We start from the raw sequence: 16,391 nt of genomic DNA on the forward strand, positions 1-16,391 counted from the left end.
GGGTATTTGGTACGTACATATAGGAGGTATGCTATATGTATAGCTGGGTGTTAAGGATACCTTGGATTGCCTTTTGGCATTATAAGGTTAGGTGCAAATTTGTTTAATTATATTCATTTGATTGGTAATAAATCAAATGAATACAATTAAACAAATAAAAATTTATTCAAACGTAACTAATGATATATATTGGGAATAAAAAATTAAAAAGCATTCCTTAACTTCAATGAATACATTTTTTCGAATCAGTTCTATAATTCAATTATAATGTTTTCAACTTTGACGTGGATGACACGTTTCCATCAAGTACTTTGCAGTGCGGACATTGTATACACTAACTTTCAGGGTTAAACCGCAAGTATTATTTTCACAATGAACTTCCAACTAATCAAGCCAAAACAGCAGACCCTCCAGCAGTTATTTGAAGCGTCTCGTAACTTCCTTGATTTTGGTTGTTACTGGCAACAAAGAGCTGACATAATAGATAATAACAGTGCAGTTTTGAGCCAGCTTCTACCAGGTGAATTATTTAGTTCAAGAACTCAAGAGGGGAAAAAAAAGAAGTTATTTTACCCCAAATTACTTTAACTAAAGTGAATACTTTAATCTTTATATAAATTCACTGTCCAAAGATTAGAGTAAAAAATTACTGCTGTTTCAAAGTAAGAAAAACTTCATTTTTAAGTTCTTTTTTTGTTTTGTTTTTTAATATAATATAAGGTTATCCACAAGGAAGGTGATGTTTGCCTATGCATATTGACACAGCATACAAATCAATATGTGATCAGACATATATTTATATGATATAATAAAAAAATAATTTTTTCCCCATAGTTTCCTTTTACAATCAACACTAAATACAAATATTTTAATTTTTTTTTTTTTTTCCATTTCACTATCACAAATTCACTCTCCCCACTTCACTCTCTCAGATCCTCTCCAGTGACCCAAAAAAAAATTTGTTAAAAGAAATATTTGAATAAATAAATTAGTTAAAAAAATAATAATAAATAAGTTGATGAATAAATAAAGTAAGGGAATAAATAAGTTAAAACATATATCGACAGGTCCACAAACTAAACGGACTAAATAAATAAAACAATGAATAACTTGTTTTATAGTAGGGTATTTAAACTAATTTCACAGCAATAGTTAATATTAAGAAATATAAATAAATAAAATGTAATCGAGATATAAAAGGAAAAACAAAAAAAATATATTTTTACTCGATAACTGTAAGTGATATTAATTATGTAATAAAGTTGTAAGAAAATCAAATTATTTATTTGTATTTGTAAATATTTGTTTTTTAAGGTAATCAAATGTTTCCAGAATGTGAGGACTATTATCGTTTAATAAAGATACCAAATGATATGGTAGTCCAGTGTCTATTGAATGCTTGCAGTCTGTCAGTATGTATGAAATACTTAAAGGTACGTTACACTTGCCTTAGGTATGTTATACAATTCTTTCAAGTGCGTGTCATTTTCTATTGGAAAAATGTTAAATTTTTACCTATGATATACAAGGAATACAGAAAATGTCATTAAAAAAGTAAGTTAAGTTTATTTTATTCGAGAAAAAACATACAATTTTCGCTCATTTTTCAATCAGAACTCCTTATCCTTAGAACACTAAAAAAACATCATAGCAGGCTATTAAAGTAGTGTAAATGTTCTGAAATACAAGCTCTTTACGTTCAATTGTTCTCATGACACAGTTTCACAAAAAGCATTTACTTCACAAATAATCTTTTGTAAATTTATTTTGATAAATATCATGGAAACGACAACCCCTACGAGGGACGTACAGGCCTAATCAGCTCTTAATTGAGAATTAAAAGCAGTTAATAATCTTCAAAATAAATTTGAAAAATTTTGATTTCTAATTGGTTGAAAAAACTTTTAGTTTATATAAGCTATTTTTGAAAAACTATTAGACGTAGAGATGCCTAGTAGTAACCAAATTAAAACTAGTTGAATGTACTATAATGTAGATGATAATAGTACAAAAGCCCTAGAGGAAAAAAAGGCAGTTATTTCACCCAATTTTTTTATTACTTTAATTAAAAATATGTAAAATTACCAGTCAATATTGATGAGTCTGCCAAGTATAGGTAGGGGGGATAAAAAATGGTGGCTGTTTCAGAGCAATAAAAAAAATTAATTAACTGCTTTTAATTATCAATTAAGGATTGATTAGGCCTGTACGTCGCTCGTGGGGGTTGTCGTTTCCATGATATTTGCCAAAATAAATTTACAAAACATTATTTGTCAAGAAAATTTTTTTTTGAGAAACTTTGTCATGAGAACAATTGAAGGTAAAGAACTTATATTTCAGAACATTTACACTAATCTAAATAGCCTGCTATGATGTTTTTTTAGTGTTCTAGGTAGTTCTAAGGATAAGGAGTTCTGAATGAAAAATGAGCGAAGATTTTATGTTTTTTCTCGAATAAAATAAACTTAACTTACTTTTTTAATGATATTTTCTGTATTCCTGGCATACAAAAAAAAAAAAAAGATTTTTTTTTAACATTTGAAAATACCGCAATTTCGTATCCCCACTACCTATACTTGGCAGACTCGTCAATTTAGACTATTAATTATACATAGTTTTCATTTAAGTAATCAAAAATTGGGGTGAATAGGGTTTTTTTGAACTATAACGTTTATCTCCATAGGAGCAGCAGTATCCTTAATTTTAACTCTTGTCTGTGTATGGTTTTCATAGGTAAATACAGTATTATTAGTTTCAAATCTTTGGGCTTATTGCGCCTTGGTATTTCCATTTTCCATTCTGGTATGATATAGTTCATCAATAAGAAACAATTATATGTTATTTACACTTTATTTATTTATTTATTGATATTCACAACTGTATAAAAAATACAACAGGTAAATTTGATCATAATGACATAATGATATGATACAGCATATAGAGAAACTACCCAGTAGTAAACCCAAAGAAACTGCTGCTTCTACGATAACAAACGTTATCAACAACATTAAAATACTTTCAACTATCTTTAATTTGAGTGCTAATAGGCATTTGTACGTCTATTTCCTGGGATACAGTTTTTCATAAACCAAACTTTTTTCCATAAAACGATAAATACTTAGTGTATTTATTTTGGTGAATCATGAAAACTGCTACCCCTCTCTTGTTTTACACATTAGACACCTTTTCATCGTTCGTAGGAAAGGTAGTCCCCATATCTGCTAAAATGAATTTACAAAATACTAGAACAAATGTTTTTCTGTATAAATCACACTTTAGCTTCGATTTTTTTCTCAGCACTGGACTGAAGGTACCCCACTTCTACAAAACATATTTCATTTAATAATAGTATTTTATACTATTAACTAAATCAATGTTTTTTTATGGACTCAAAATTTGGGTTCTGATTTACCTAAAATAGCCTTGTGAATTTTTTAGTTTTCTGGCATTCTCATTTTTTTTTTATAAGGTTATAAAAAAGACTCACTTGATAAAATTCAAATGATCACTGTTATTTCTAAGGATCCATGCTGGTTAGACATGATTTATTAATTATATAGCAATGTTTTACTACTGTTCTACTCGCTATGAGTGCTTATTCATTAAAGTATACCAGAATTTATTTTTGAACATCTCTCTTATAAAACGATTTTACTGTTTTAGTCCTACGTGTTCAGATCTTGGTTAAAAGCTAACGAAAATCATATCAATTATTTTTTTATCGAGTATGTATACAATTCAAAATATGTCTCAGAAAAAATAATCACTTCGTGGACAAATTGAATCTCAAAATAAAAAAGAAACGGAGAAATTGTAATGACTCTCGGGACACTGAAAGGTATAGCAGTCATTAAGTTCTAAACGCCACGTTGTCTGCTTATTTCACTTGTATCCCTTCAACAGAATCGGCTGGAAAGGAATAAGAATGGACTGCTAGGTTTTACATTGTCAATTTTTTAGTATGTCTTTCCTGGTCATTTCTGACATACTGGGGAAGGAGGATGTCTAGAGGTAACCAACCTATTCTAGCCATGGTGAAGGGCCAAGTTTTCATTTCGTGGGACCGCCACAGTGATAAAGGCGAAACCCCAGGCCGAATTCGAACCAGTGCTGCTGCATTCACGAGGCAGTCGCTTAACTCCCTGAGCTACAAATGGCCCATTTTTTTTTAATTGCTACCATCGTAGCTTGATATAAATCAATGTTCATTTTGTTAAAAAAAAAATGTGAGCATTTTATTATAATTAATTATCGTTACCCTTATGATTATGTGATCTTCAAATTAATAATTTTACAGTAACCCATGGTTTAATTAATTTTATAAAGTTCATTTTACAATACCGTACCATTGTTAATGGCTCCATTATCATGTCATATTTTTAAGTGGAAAAATTTTATAAGTGGATTTTGCGTTCAAGTTTCGTTAGATAGTGGTTCTAGTTAAGAGCCAACCTAAGAAGATTTAGAATTTTTTTATTTTTTGGTAATGAGTTTTGTGTTAAAAATCATCCATTAATTGAGAAACATATGCTACAGTGAAACTTATCTTATCGCCCCCCCCCCCTTGTAGCCGAAACCCCTCATAATGGACAACCTTATTTAGGCCCCTGGCAACAAAGTATATATTTAATACCTCATCAACAATTTTCACTGCTCTATAATGGACATAATCCATAAATTAACAAACTCACGACGCCAGAACTAAATTTTATAGGTCACTTATTCGGGGAAAAAGTTACATGATACTGTTTTTGTCCAATATATTAATATTAATATGTAGACAATAAAATAGAAACTGTATTACTTAAAAAGTATGCATTTTTTTTTTATTCTGAAATCCTCTTCAATTTTATCTGCAACTTTGTTCACTTATTTTATGAGGTCTATTAACAGCCCTAAGAGACGTTATGGTAGTATTCAGTGAATGCAAAAAAAAAACACAAAATGTGAGGTTATACATTTCAAGATAAGTATAATATAATTGAATTTAAAAAATCCGTCCGTGGGTTGTTCACGGTTTTTTCCCGAGACTGCAGTGCCAATTTTCTTTTAATTTGTCAGACACCGGTCAACCCAGGATGATCCTCGGATTACCATACTATTCGCCAATTACTAATTATCTTGTTTGATAGCATAAAAAACGTATTATTGTTTTTTTGGACATAATCACAGGTTAAGAACGATATGTAAATGATCCTATATTTTGGAAAAAGATGATCGTATGAAGTAGATTATTGGAAGATTGTACGGGTGGTGGTCAATAAAGGTCGGTGTAAATGTTATACAGATAGGTGAAGTAAATGTGGAAAAGGCAAGATACGGTAACAAGTAAGAAGGGAATAAAAATAATAAATAAGAGGAAAAAGATAAAGATCGTACATTACCTTTGCCACATTTACTTCACCTATCTGTTTACAATTTACACTTACCTTTCTTGACAACCACCGGACTATCTTCCTACAATCTACTTCGCAAATATAGAATTATTTCCATATCGTTTCTTAAGCTATTATTAAGTCAAAAAAAAAAAAAAATTGTTTATACTGTTCAAACAAAACTACCTTTTACCATATTTGGTACTATTTCTAATAAGTATTGTTCAACTATTTATTACTCTTGTTCTAAATCTAGAGGGTATTTTACTTTAAGTTTGAATTTGTTTATTCATTTATATATGCTTTTAATTAGTAATATTTTTTTTCTTCTATTTCTTATTTCGTTATCATTTAATTTATATATTTGTGAATATGGTGTGAAAGAGCTGTATGATCTCTGTTATCATTGTCTATAAATATGACAGCTTGTAATATTAACCAATAAAAATATTTTTAAAAAAGTTCTACAGTTACATTTCTATTGCACATGACTGTACCTTCTATTAATTTATTCCTATTCATTAATTAGTTTCCTATTCATATTTATATTTTCTTACTTGTTAACTTAAGTTGTCTCTTTCTTTTAAAAATTGTTTGTACAATGCCTTACTCTTTATATATGTATTCTAATTTTCTTGTAACATCTTATAATGTTTTTATCTTGTTTCCATTTATCACTGACGAAGCCCAGCAACGTGGGGAAGAAACATTAGTTACTATTAAATATATTTGTATATTTTGTACCATTATTAGCCGCTACCGACTATCTTCTTACAATTCTAGATTTTCATTTTTTTATTGTTTTATGTTAACCCCTTTTTTAAAGGGAACCTCCGTAAAACGGATAAAGCAATATTCCCGATGGGTTTGCGTTATATAGAAGTTTCAATGTATTAAGTCCTATAAGTTAAAGTGATATCCTAAACTCTTAATCAAGCACATATTCGAATTTCGTGCACCATGCCAGAAACTCACCTATACGGTGGTACTTCGGAAACTTTTAGATGCTTAGCCTTGAGTACTTTTGCCATACATCCTTCTTGAATCATATGATCGATCCTGACTCCCCTTCATGGCGGACACCTCCGCCATTTTGACGACCCCTCATGGCAGTAATCTGCCTCCCTTGGGAATGAAGTGAACCACCCGCCGGGGTTAGGGCACTTAATCAAAGAGACCTAATGCTTAGCTTCGGCTGGCACTGAATCATTCCAGCCAACTCTTGTCACTAAGTGAATTGTCGAATGCAGCTGTCGTATTCTTAAATTTCTCATTACGTCGGAGTACTCAGCTTTTCTCTGAAATTTCGCATTCACAAGTTTCAGATCTCAACTACTTACTTTTCAAAGTTCGAAAGCAATAAAATATGACTTGCCAATATTATTCCGAAAATTCTTCTTTCGATAGATATTTTAATTTTTGTATTTTTCCAACTGCTATGTAAAATAAAATGAAACTTTAGCTTTGTTATTGTTTATTGATTTCATAAAATCACGGCATTATTTTATTCATTAATAGCTTCATCCACGAAATTGATAAAAAAAAACAATTTTTTATTCTGTATGAACTGAAGAAATTAAATATCTCTGTTCTTATCTTCCAACTTTGAGAAGAGTAGACTGGTTATCATACAGGTTACCAGGCTATTCTAGTTAGTGTGGGAATGTCTGAGGAGGTACCGTACCTCGGTGTGAAAATAAGAAGACGATTTGACGCCATTCCTCGCCTGGTTTATTTGAAGGATTAGATGACGAGCCATAATTACATAATGAGAGGATTGACTCTCACTTCGTGGCAGATCTTCGGAATGAATTTCGACATTCACACACTTTTTTTTTATTCCCTTCCTCGCCATTTCAAATTCGAGCTGAATTAAGGAAGCTTCTGGAGCAAAGTTTCATAAAAAAATCAGTAGTTAGTTTATTTATTTTGGGAAATCCATAACTCAGGAATCATTGGACATACAGATGTCTATTAGTACTCACATTAAAGCTAGTTTAATGTGTTAATGTGCTATAAAGTAGTCTATGACGTTTATCTATCTAGAGTTATAATTTTCATCACATTTGCCAAAATAAATTCACAAAATATTGATTTCTAGTTATTCGAACAAAATTTTAGATTTATGAAAAATTATATCTCAGGAACTATTAGACGTACGGATGCCGGCCAAGACTCAAATTAGAGCTAGTTAAATTTCCTATACGGCAGTTTTAACGTCTATCTTCGAAGGAATAGTAGTTTTTATGATATTTGCTAAATTAAATTGATTTCTAGTTGATCTGATAAAATTTCATAAACAAAATGCGTATTTATATGCAAATATCATGAAAACTACTGCTTCGAAGATTGACGTTAAAACTGTCGTATAGGAAATTTAACTAGCTCTAATTTGAGTCTTGGCCGGCATCCGTACGTCTAATAGTTCCTGAGATATAATTTTTCATAAATCTGAAATTTTGTCCGAATAACTAGAAATCAACAATTTTGAATTTATTGTGTCAAATATGATAAAAACTACTACTCCTACGAAGATAAACGTTATACACTACTCAATAGCACATGAAACTAGCTTTAATTTGAGTGCTTATAGACACCTGTACGTCTAATGGTTCCTGGATTTTGCAAAATGGATTCACTAACTACTGATTTTTCAGTACATTTGTTATGAAGTGTTACTTTTAAAAAAAGTATGTTTCGGAAACTATCAACGAAGATAGCTCTTTTCGGGCTCATATTCTAGACAATTTGCCCTTCTTTAAATGATATTCTACAAGCCGCCAATTTTTATCCCCCCTGATTATATCTTGCAGAATTATTAATTTTGATTAGTAACTATGCATAGTTTTCATTAAACTAATCAAAAATTGGGGTGAAATATCTGACATTTTTCGAATGGGCCTACTATACAGGTTACCAACCTATCAGGTTTGTTCCAGAGTTAAGCTTGGAGAACACAGGGTGCGAGCCGCAGGAGAATCCGATAGCACATATTTTGTGATAATTTATAGTTACTACTTTTTAATTGCTCGCCTTTCATGATTTTTGACTGTTAGTTGAAAGGTTTGAGCTAATACACTATGAAAGTGGCATCAAATTGCACTGTTAAGCCCGCCTTTGAGAGAGGGAGTGGTCAGCATACCTTGACGAGTAGGGAACCAGTCTAGAGATTTCGTCTCGAAGATTTACAAAATTTTGAGGGAAGTTCTCTTGAAAATCAAGACAAAAATATGTTTGTTCATACCTTGCTCGCGTCATCTCGCCCACGATGTTTCTCGAATTGTGGTGGTTATAGTTTTGTTTTTTCAACTATTTTTGTCGCCTCTGGTTTTCATGAGTCTCAGCTGTTGAAACACCCGCCATCACTGCATTCTACTAGCTTACAGGGAGCAGAATGGCAAATTGGGAATCTAGCTGGACAAAAATTTGAAAAACATCTTTGATTATATATTATTTTCCTATCTTTCAGGCTAATTTTTTATTGTTAAAAAAAAGTCATTGAACGATTTCTAAACAATTTAAACACATATTTTTTATTAATTAAAATTGTTAAAAACCATAAAATGAATGATGTATGTATATATGAGTAAACGGAAATTGTTGATTTTAGATAGCGAATATCTCGAAAACTGTAACATTAGAAAAAAAAAAAGTAATATAAACATTCATAAAGAAAATTTTAGATTTAACTTTTGTCAGATTAGTTTCTGTACGACAGACCATTTTCGAAATATAATTGAGCAACTGAAAAAAGGGATCTTTCCGCTCCCCTTATTTTTATGACTTTAGTAAGTTCATCTTCGTATACCCATAACAAATTTACAAACTTTTTTTTTTTATTATTTTTTTTTTTGGCCAAAGTTCTTCATTTTGTGGGACCGCCACTCAATGAAAAAAGTTAACGTCCCAGGGGCCGGATTCGAACCGGCACCGCTAATAGACATCAAATTGGTAAGACTGTGTCTTAACCACTGACCTACGGGCGGCCCTTTATTTTTAAGGCTGATCGAAAACGACGTCAGGAAGAAACGGCTAGTGAACTGTTAATACCAGGTGTCAAAATCACGAGTTTTCCAACGAAACACAATTTTTATTACTGCTTTTAAACGGTGATGATTGGGGATTAAGTTTCACATGACATTACATGTGATTACATATAAATATATAAATCAAAATGTATGCCTCACGTTGGTGTGCGTGTACTAAAACGAGGAACATTTTTCGTGTAGGGAACGGTTTTGATTAAGTTAGAGTTAGAGTATTAAAAATAGCATGAAATTGAAAAAGAAAAAAACAGTATCAGTAGTTGCCTTTTTATTGCATTTCACCGTAAAATACCAACCGAGGAAAGGCAGAATGTGAGCTTCTCTTACATACCGAAGCACGAAACTGCTGAAGTCTACGGACGACTCATGAGTGGTCGGATCAAGGATTGCCCTGAACCCGAGCTTAGAGCTGCAGCACTAAGAACTATTTATGAGCTTGACATCGTAGAGCGATGACTGCACATTTATACCGATGGGTTTGCCTCAGGAATTAACAAGGGAGCTGGAGCAACTTTCATGTCATTTCCCGTTGGAGCTGGATAAGAAATGCAGGCTTTCCGAAATTCAGCCAACCCCAAGCCGTAATACAGAAATTATCAACAGCTGGTATTGCAGAGTCACCCATCGACGAAAATTGTAGAAACATGGCTGCTATTATGAGGAAGAACTTTTGCTCTGCAGTGGATACCAGGACAAGTTGGTTGGTATACATGGTAATGAACAAGCTGACAGGTTAGCTACGATCGGTTGTGCGAAGAGCCAATCCGTTCGAACACTTTGTTATAGAACAGTGAAATCAATTTTAAGTTCTCATTATAAGTGCCAGACACAAAGTTCAAGCGGAAGGAAAGAAGTGGGATAGCCTACTGAAAAAGGATAACGAATACCTGATAATATTAGCAGAGCTGAGGGAGGAACTTGCTTCCTCCTAGTGACTGGACATGATCCCCTCCAAACACCCCCATAGGATAGGCATCGCAGACTCACCGACATGCCCTCCATGCAACAAGGGTTATATGTGTGGAAATCATATTTTTACGTGTATTGTCCTAAAAAAACATTCAACCAGATGCAAACCAACTCAAGACAAAAGTAAACCTATATTGGGCTGACGGGGGAAAATGGCTTAATGGTTTGTTTCCTGAGGCGTAGGAGAAAAAAAAAACTTATTAACTCTGAAAGAGTTGAAAACCAACTAGTAAGTTATTTAACCAAGTTAGTAAATTATTCATGTAACTGCATTAACATTTCTCTGACATTATTCATGTATTTTCTCACTCATTCCAACCTACTACAGTAAATACGTCCCTCGTTATAATTTCTATATTAATTCCTAGAATTTTGTCTCGCTAGATTACAAATTCGCCACACAACACGGTGTTAAGAGTAGAATCGCATCGTCTCGATCGTCACAGTTTAATCATCTTCCACCATTATCTGGTCACAGATTATGGTGTTAAATGTTAGGAACAATTTTTTTTTTTTACATAGAAGTTTCAATTTCTATGTAATCTTTTAAGGATTGTAATTAGTAAAGTTAAAAATTTCCTACTGATTGAAGGGGAATGATAATATTGGCAGTAATAATTATTCTAATGGAAGTTTGTTTAATTTTAAACATGCCTTGACATCTGAAGAGTACAAAAAAAAAAAATAAATCCGGAGGATAACAATTTTAATTAAAACCTCAAGTTTGAACAATTATGGTTTTGAATACTCTTTCAAAGTCCATTGCTATAAAATAAGAAAAAATAGTGTTGATGTCAATACTAAGGCTGCAAATCTTATCCTTCTTTTTAATCAATTAATATTTTGTCAAACACAATATTTTTTATTTAATATGAATTTCTGGACAAGGAGAGTCCTGAATTATGTATCTTTTATTCTACCCATTAACAACAATGATTTTTTTTTTCAAATAAAATATCATCTTTAGAAAGGCAGGAATAATACTGATAGTTAGCTATTTTTTTTCAGACTCCAGCATTACTTCTATTTGAAAACTTTGATTCAAAATTGTCCTTCTATTGAAAATTACCATATAATATCAATACTATTGATTTAATTGGGTAATGGATACTGTTTATATCTACAAAAAATAATGGTTGGGTAACTGGTCTGTGAAACTAATATTACTATTAACTAATTGATCAACAACAATCTATAATTCTATAATACTCAATTATACTCTTTTAATCAATTTCAAGTGCTGAATAAGACATTAAATTAATGAACAAAATATTTGTGAGTAAATGGAAAGCACCCAAGATAATAATTTGTGAATACTTTTTGTGCTCCACAATCCAATAATAAAGTGAAGTATTGAATTAACTGCTCAGTACTCGAACTTTTTTATAACATAATAATACTCGTAGCTCAGAGTACTTTTTTCCCATTTCAAGTATGCCACTGTAACACTTAAAAACAGGATGATAGTATGAACATTCAACGATTTTCAGGGGGAAAAAACATCAATAAGAGCCATTAGTCAAGTAATGTTTTTATCTCAAAAATAAAGGTCATTTTTATTTTTCAAGAAAGACTGAATTAATTACAAGAAAACACTTTCTAGTGTAATCAACTGAATGTTTCCCATCATTGAAAAATGTTTAGATATAATTAAATGGATTTTTTTTTGTTTTAATGAGTACATTTAGCATTTGACAAGGTAATATTAGCCACACAAAACGTTATTAACTGTTACTTTTAACCCCTCTAATGTTAACAACACATCATTTTAATAGGTCTCAGCTTTGAATAACCATAGCATTACTGTTTTACAATTACAATTAAAATTAAAATCAAAACTGTTAACATTACACTATATGCACCATCTGAGATCCCATTCATGAGTAAGAAGTAGTATACTTACAATTATAATTCTATCATAACATAACAATCATTAGAATTTGACACAATAACTAATAGTTAAACAAAGAATAATATCCTCACCCAATTGAAAAAACTGACAATAAAAATATATATATATATATAATACCATTATATCACAAACTTCTATAAATCACAAGCATTCAGTCCACTCTCAATTTACTCTAACTGAAATCCACATAAACTATTCTGATTCACACCAAGTATCTGTAATTTTTCCTAATATTTAAAACAATGTAAGGTTAAGAAGATACACAGATTAATATTACATTATTAAATTGAAGTGACCTGAATTCAGTTATAATTACGATGGTTACAACTAATTTTCTATCCAACAAAGAGAAAATAAATTTTTAAACCATTAAAGCTTTAAAAAAGTTTCTGAAGTTTACTGGAAAAACAATAAATGGCACAACAAAGATTATAAAATGAAATAAGATAAAATATTTCTTTTTTGTTAAATATTAATAGAATATTATTGTTTTCTTTAAGATTATTAAATCAATTAGGTAGGGGAAAAAATCATTAAAATATTTCTTAGTAAGAATGCAATACCAAAAACAAATATATTTCTTTTCATAACGTAAAATTATTAAGTTTTAAAGCCAATATTAAGGCAAATAATAATAACAAATATATATAGATATATTAATTATCACTTCACTTTTGTCCAAAAAACTATATACCATTAATTTTTATAAATTTGTAACTAATACCATATATATATAAACCCATAATTTCTTTATCTATTGTTTATAACTATGTCTTAAAGGAATGAAATAAAGTAAAAAGACATTTTAAAAAGTATGGTTACTAAAATATGTATTTTATTTTAGTCCTAGGAAATTTCTCTTTAATATTAAACCAAGCATGACTTGTGTTAGAAATACAGTCTTGTTAAAAATTATAAAAGTAAAAATTTTGATTTAATATCTCACATTTTCTAAAAACCATGTAAGTAAAGTACATTACATCAAATTTCAAAAGCATCAAATTCCTGACTCCATAATTCAGGTATATATTCATACTTACATACATACATACATATATACAAAAACATACACAACAAATGTGTGTTTTTATATATGTATGTATGTTTGTATGTATATCAATATCTAACTATATATACAAATTAGAATACATCACTGATAAACGTTTCCGTTTTTTATATATGTCTGTTGACTAATTTCTTATGAAGTAACTAAATGAAACAAAAACTGACAATTACAATAGTGCTCATAACACAAGAAAAAATGTTATAATAAAACTCTTAAATATTTAACAAAATGATAAAAAGTGCAGTATTTACAAAATGGAACATTATTTAATATATTCACCACTAATCTAATATATTCATATATTTTAATCACAGATATTGTTTAGATTTATTAGAATTACAAAGTTAGAAACTATTATACAGAGATCAAAAGCTAGCTCAATTAACATAAAATAAAACAATACGTAGTAAATTTAGAAAGAACATGTTAAATCGTGTTTCAACATAATATGGGATTCTTGTTCATATATTCAAGAACTGGAAGGTATAGAAAAGTAGAGCTGGGCTAAATAACCTACCTGTTTGTTACAACTGTATGTATGAAGAAATAAAAGTAACCATAATAAAGCTCATATATTTATTAGTCAAATTACTTCCACGTTCATTAACAGTAAGAAAATAATAACAGCAATGCTTTTGGAAAAACCTAAATTAAAAAAATAAAATAAAATATACACATACAACATAGATGGATGGCAACAATGTTTCAGGAAGCCCTTCTTCATAAAAGACATTTGATATTATTGTAGGAACTAAAATTAGCTTTACAAAAAGATAGTTTGCTCTATAATTGAAAGTGTTAAAACTATTGATAAAAACCAAAGCAATTTTTTAATAATTGACAGATACATTTACTTAATTATTTTTCAATATCTGGCAATTTAAAAGGGTTTCCAGAGTGATTAGCTTTGACTCCTATAATGCATGAAACAAGAATTCTACATCGCCATTGCTAGTTCCTTTAAAAGGTAAGCAACTAAAAAATTATTAAAATTGTTTTGGTGATTAATGGTGAGAAAAAAAATTAAAACCTATTTGCCTTTTAATCTCTTTACTACAGAGGAGCAAATATGTCAAAATATAATTAATCAACATTCTTCCCAATGACACCCCAAATTGGCAATCAGAGAGTCTTGATCAACAATGTACCTCTCTAATTACAATCCAACCATTTTAATAATACCCTGTTCCTTTGTTTATTTTAATAAGACCAAATAAACATAACAGTTAATCACAGATTTTTTTTTCAACTGGTTTCATAACTGGTTAGAAGTGCAGCATCCACCGGCTCCATGCAAGATGGACAAGTAAAACTTCTCATAAGCCAATCATCGATGCAATGGACATGATATATGTGCATGCATGGTAAATATCGTACATTATCTCCAACCAAAAATTCCATCATACAAATAACACATCTGAAAATAAAATAAAAAGATAAAAATAATTATTCAAAATGTCATGGGATTAATTTGTTTTAAATAAATCAAATTCATATTTTAATTTTTATTCACCCATTATGAAATTTACAGTAAGGGGAAGCATTGCAAAAGTGAAAAATTTCATATCTGAGTTATCAACAGAAACACTTAGAAATATTAAAGGTCCCCTGAATCCAAATAAACCAAATATTGCAAAATGGTCAGTGTGTTATTGTGTGTTTATATTAACAACCAAGCTCAAAAACCAGAACTCGTATGTAACCAAAGTTATATTTCTTGAAATATATTATAATAAATATTTATATAAGTATAAAATATATACTTATCTTGATAAGTAAATGTCTGGAATGCTGCAACAACTTTTTCACTAAAGTCGACTTGCCAAAAGTACAACTTAAAATAACAGATTTTAAGCTTAACTCAGCTTTTAATCTAATGAAATTGGTTAAACTCATTATATTAATGTATAACTAAATAGTCTTTAATAACAGGTAGGTCTGAAATAGTTTGACAGGACTTAAATACCTAATTTTCAAAATGGCATTCTCCTTGAAAATACCTTTCATTTTTTTAATTTAAAATAATTAACCATCTCTCATTGTTAGAAATAATAAAAAATGAATAAACAAAAACCATGAACAATTTTATGATTAATTATTTTTAAAATATGAGAAAATAAATATTTGTCAAGGCTGAAAAATATATTTAGTTAAAAAATCCCATAATGAAATTAATAACATAGATATATACTAACGGAAAGTCAATGATTTTAGAAAAATTAATGTTCAACATAAAGTCTTAGAAGGTAGTGGAGGGGAACACAAAATGAATAAATAAAATTATGTGAAATGATTGGGTGTGTGGTCAGTGAAGAACACAGATCAGTAAAAACTTATAACTAATTTACACAAGTAAGTAAAAACTTAAGGCTAAATGTAACGATTTTTAGTAAGTTTTTTTTTCAAGAGATGGCAGCACTTTCGGGGCAAATTTACTTTTCTTCTCATTTGAATACGGAATAATAAATTTCCCATCTGTAAACGGATTTACCATCTAGAACCCCATAGAAGTTACTGAAATTGGTTCATTAATTTTTGTTGTAATTATTTTCGGATTTAAAAAGTTTATCTTTGTTATTATTTGTAAATCAAAAAAAGTGAGCTTATAGGCACTTGACTACAAGCAAATAAAACAAGTCTGCGCAAACAGATTAATTTTTGGTAGCATAGGATGATCGTAAAGAGAAAAATACGATTTAGGATTAAAGCGGGAGATTTGTAATTGCTAGGGCCGAGGAAGTGGCAGCTTACCCCCACTTCTCTAGATGTTGATGCTCGGAGAGCCGCAAAGTTTGTCTGCTTGATCTATGCATTTCCACACATATTTTTTTTATGTGGAATTACTAAAGTGGAATTCCGAAATGAGAATACAACATTTTTAAAATTAAAATAATTTTAATTTTACATTTACATTTCCTTGTCAAAATATTTCAATGCTAAATTTATCATAATTTATCATTGTAATCACTATATTGTTTTAGTTTATTTTTCTCATGTCTAGAAAAATAAAAAAACGAAAATTA

At 30.0% G+C, this 16,391-nt stretch overlaps 1 protein-coding gene across 1 annotated transcript in view; it reads right to left on the minus strand.

Moving 5' to 3' along the window:
- Positions 1-11,917: 11,917 nt before the first annotated feature.
- The window catches only part of Rnf11 (Ring finger protein 11), a 20,375-nt gene continuing 15,901 nt past the window's right edge, over positions 11,918-16,391 (minus strand). The window contains exon 3 of the mRNA XM_067046607.1: positions 11,918-14,785. Coding sequence (XP_066902708.1) covers positions 14,614-14,785 — 172 coding nt within the window. The 3' untranslated portion in view covers positions 11,918-14,613. The remainder of the gene's footprint in view (positions 14,786-16,391) is intronic.

This window comes from Halyomorpha halys, unplaced genomic scaffold (assembly GCF_000696795.3).
Source record: "Halyomorpha halys isolate HHAL.00 unplaced genomic scaffold, Hhal_1.1 Scaffold99.1, whole genome shotgun sequence".
In the NCBI taxonomy this organism is placed as follows: Eukaryota; Metazoa; Arthropoda; class Insecta; order Hemiptera; family Pentatomidae; genus Halyomorpha; species Halyomorpha halys.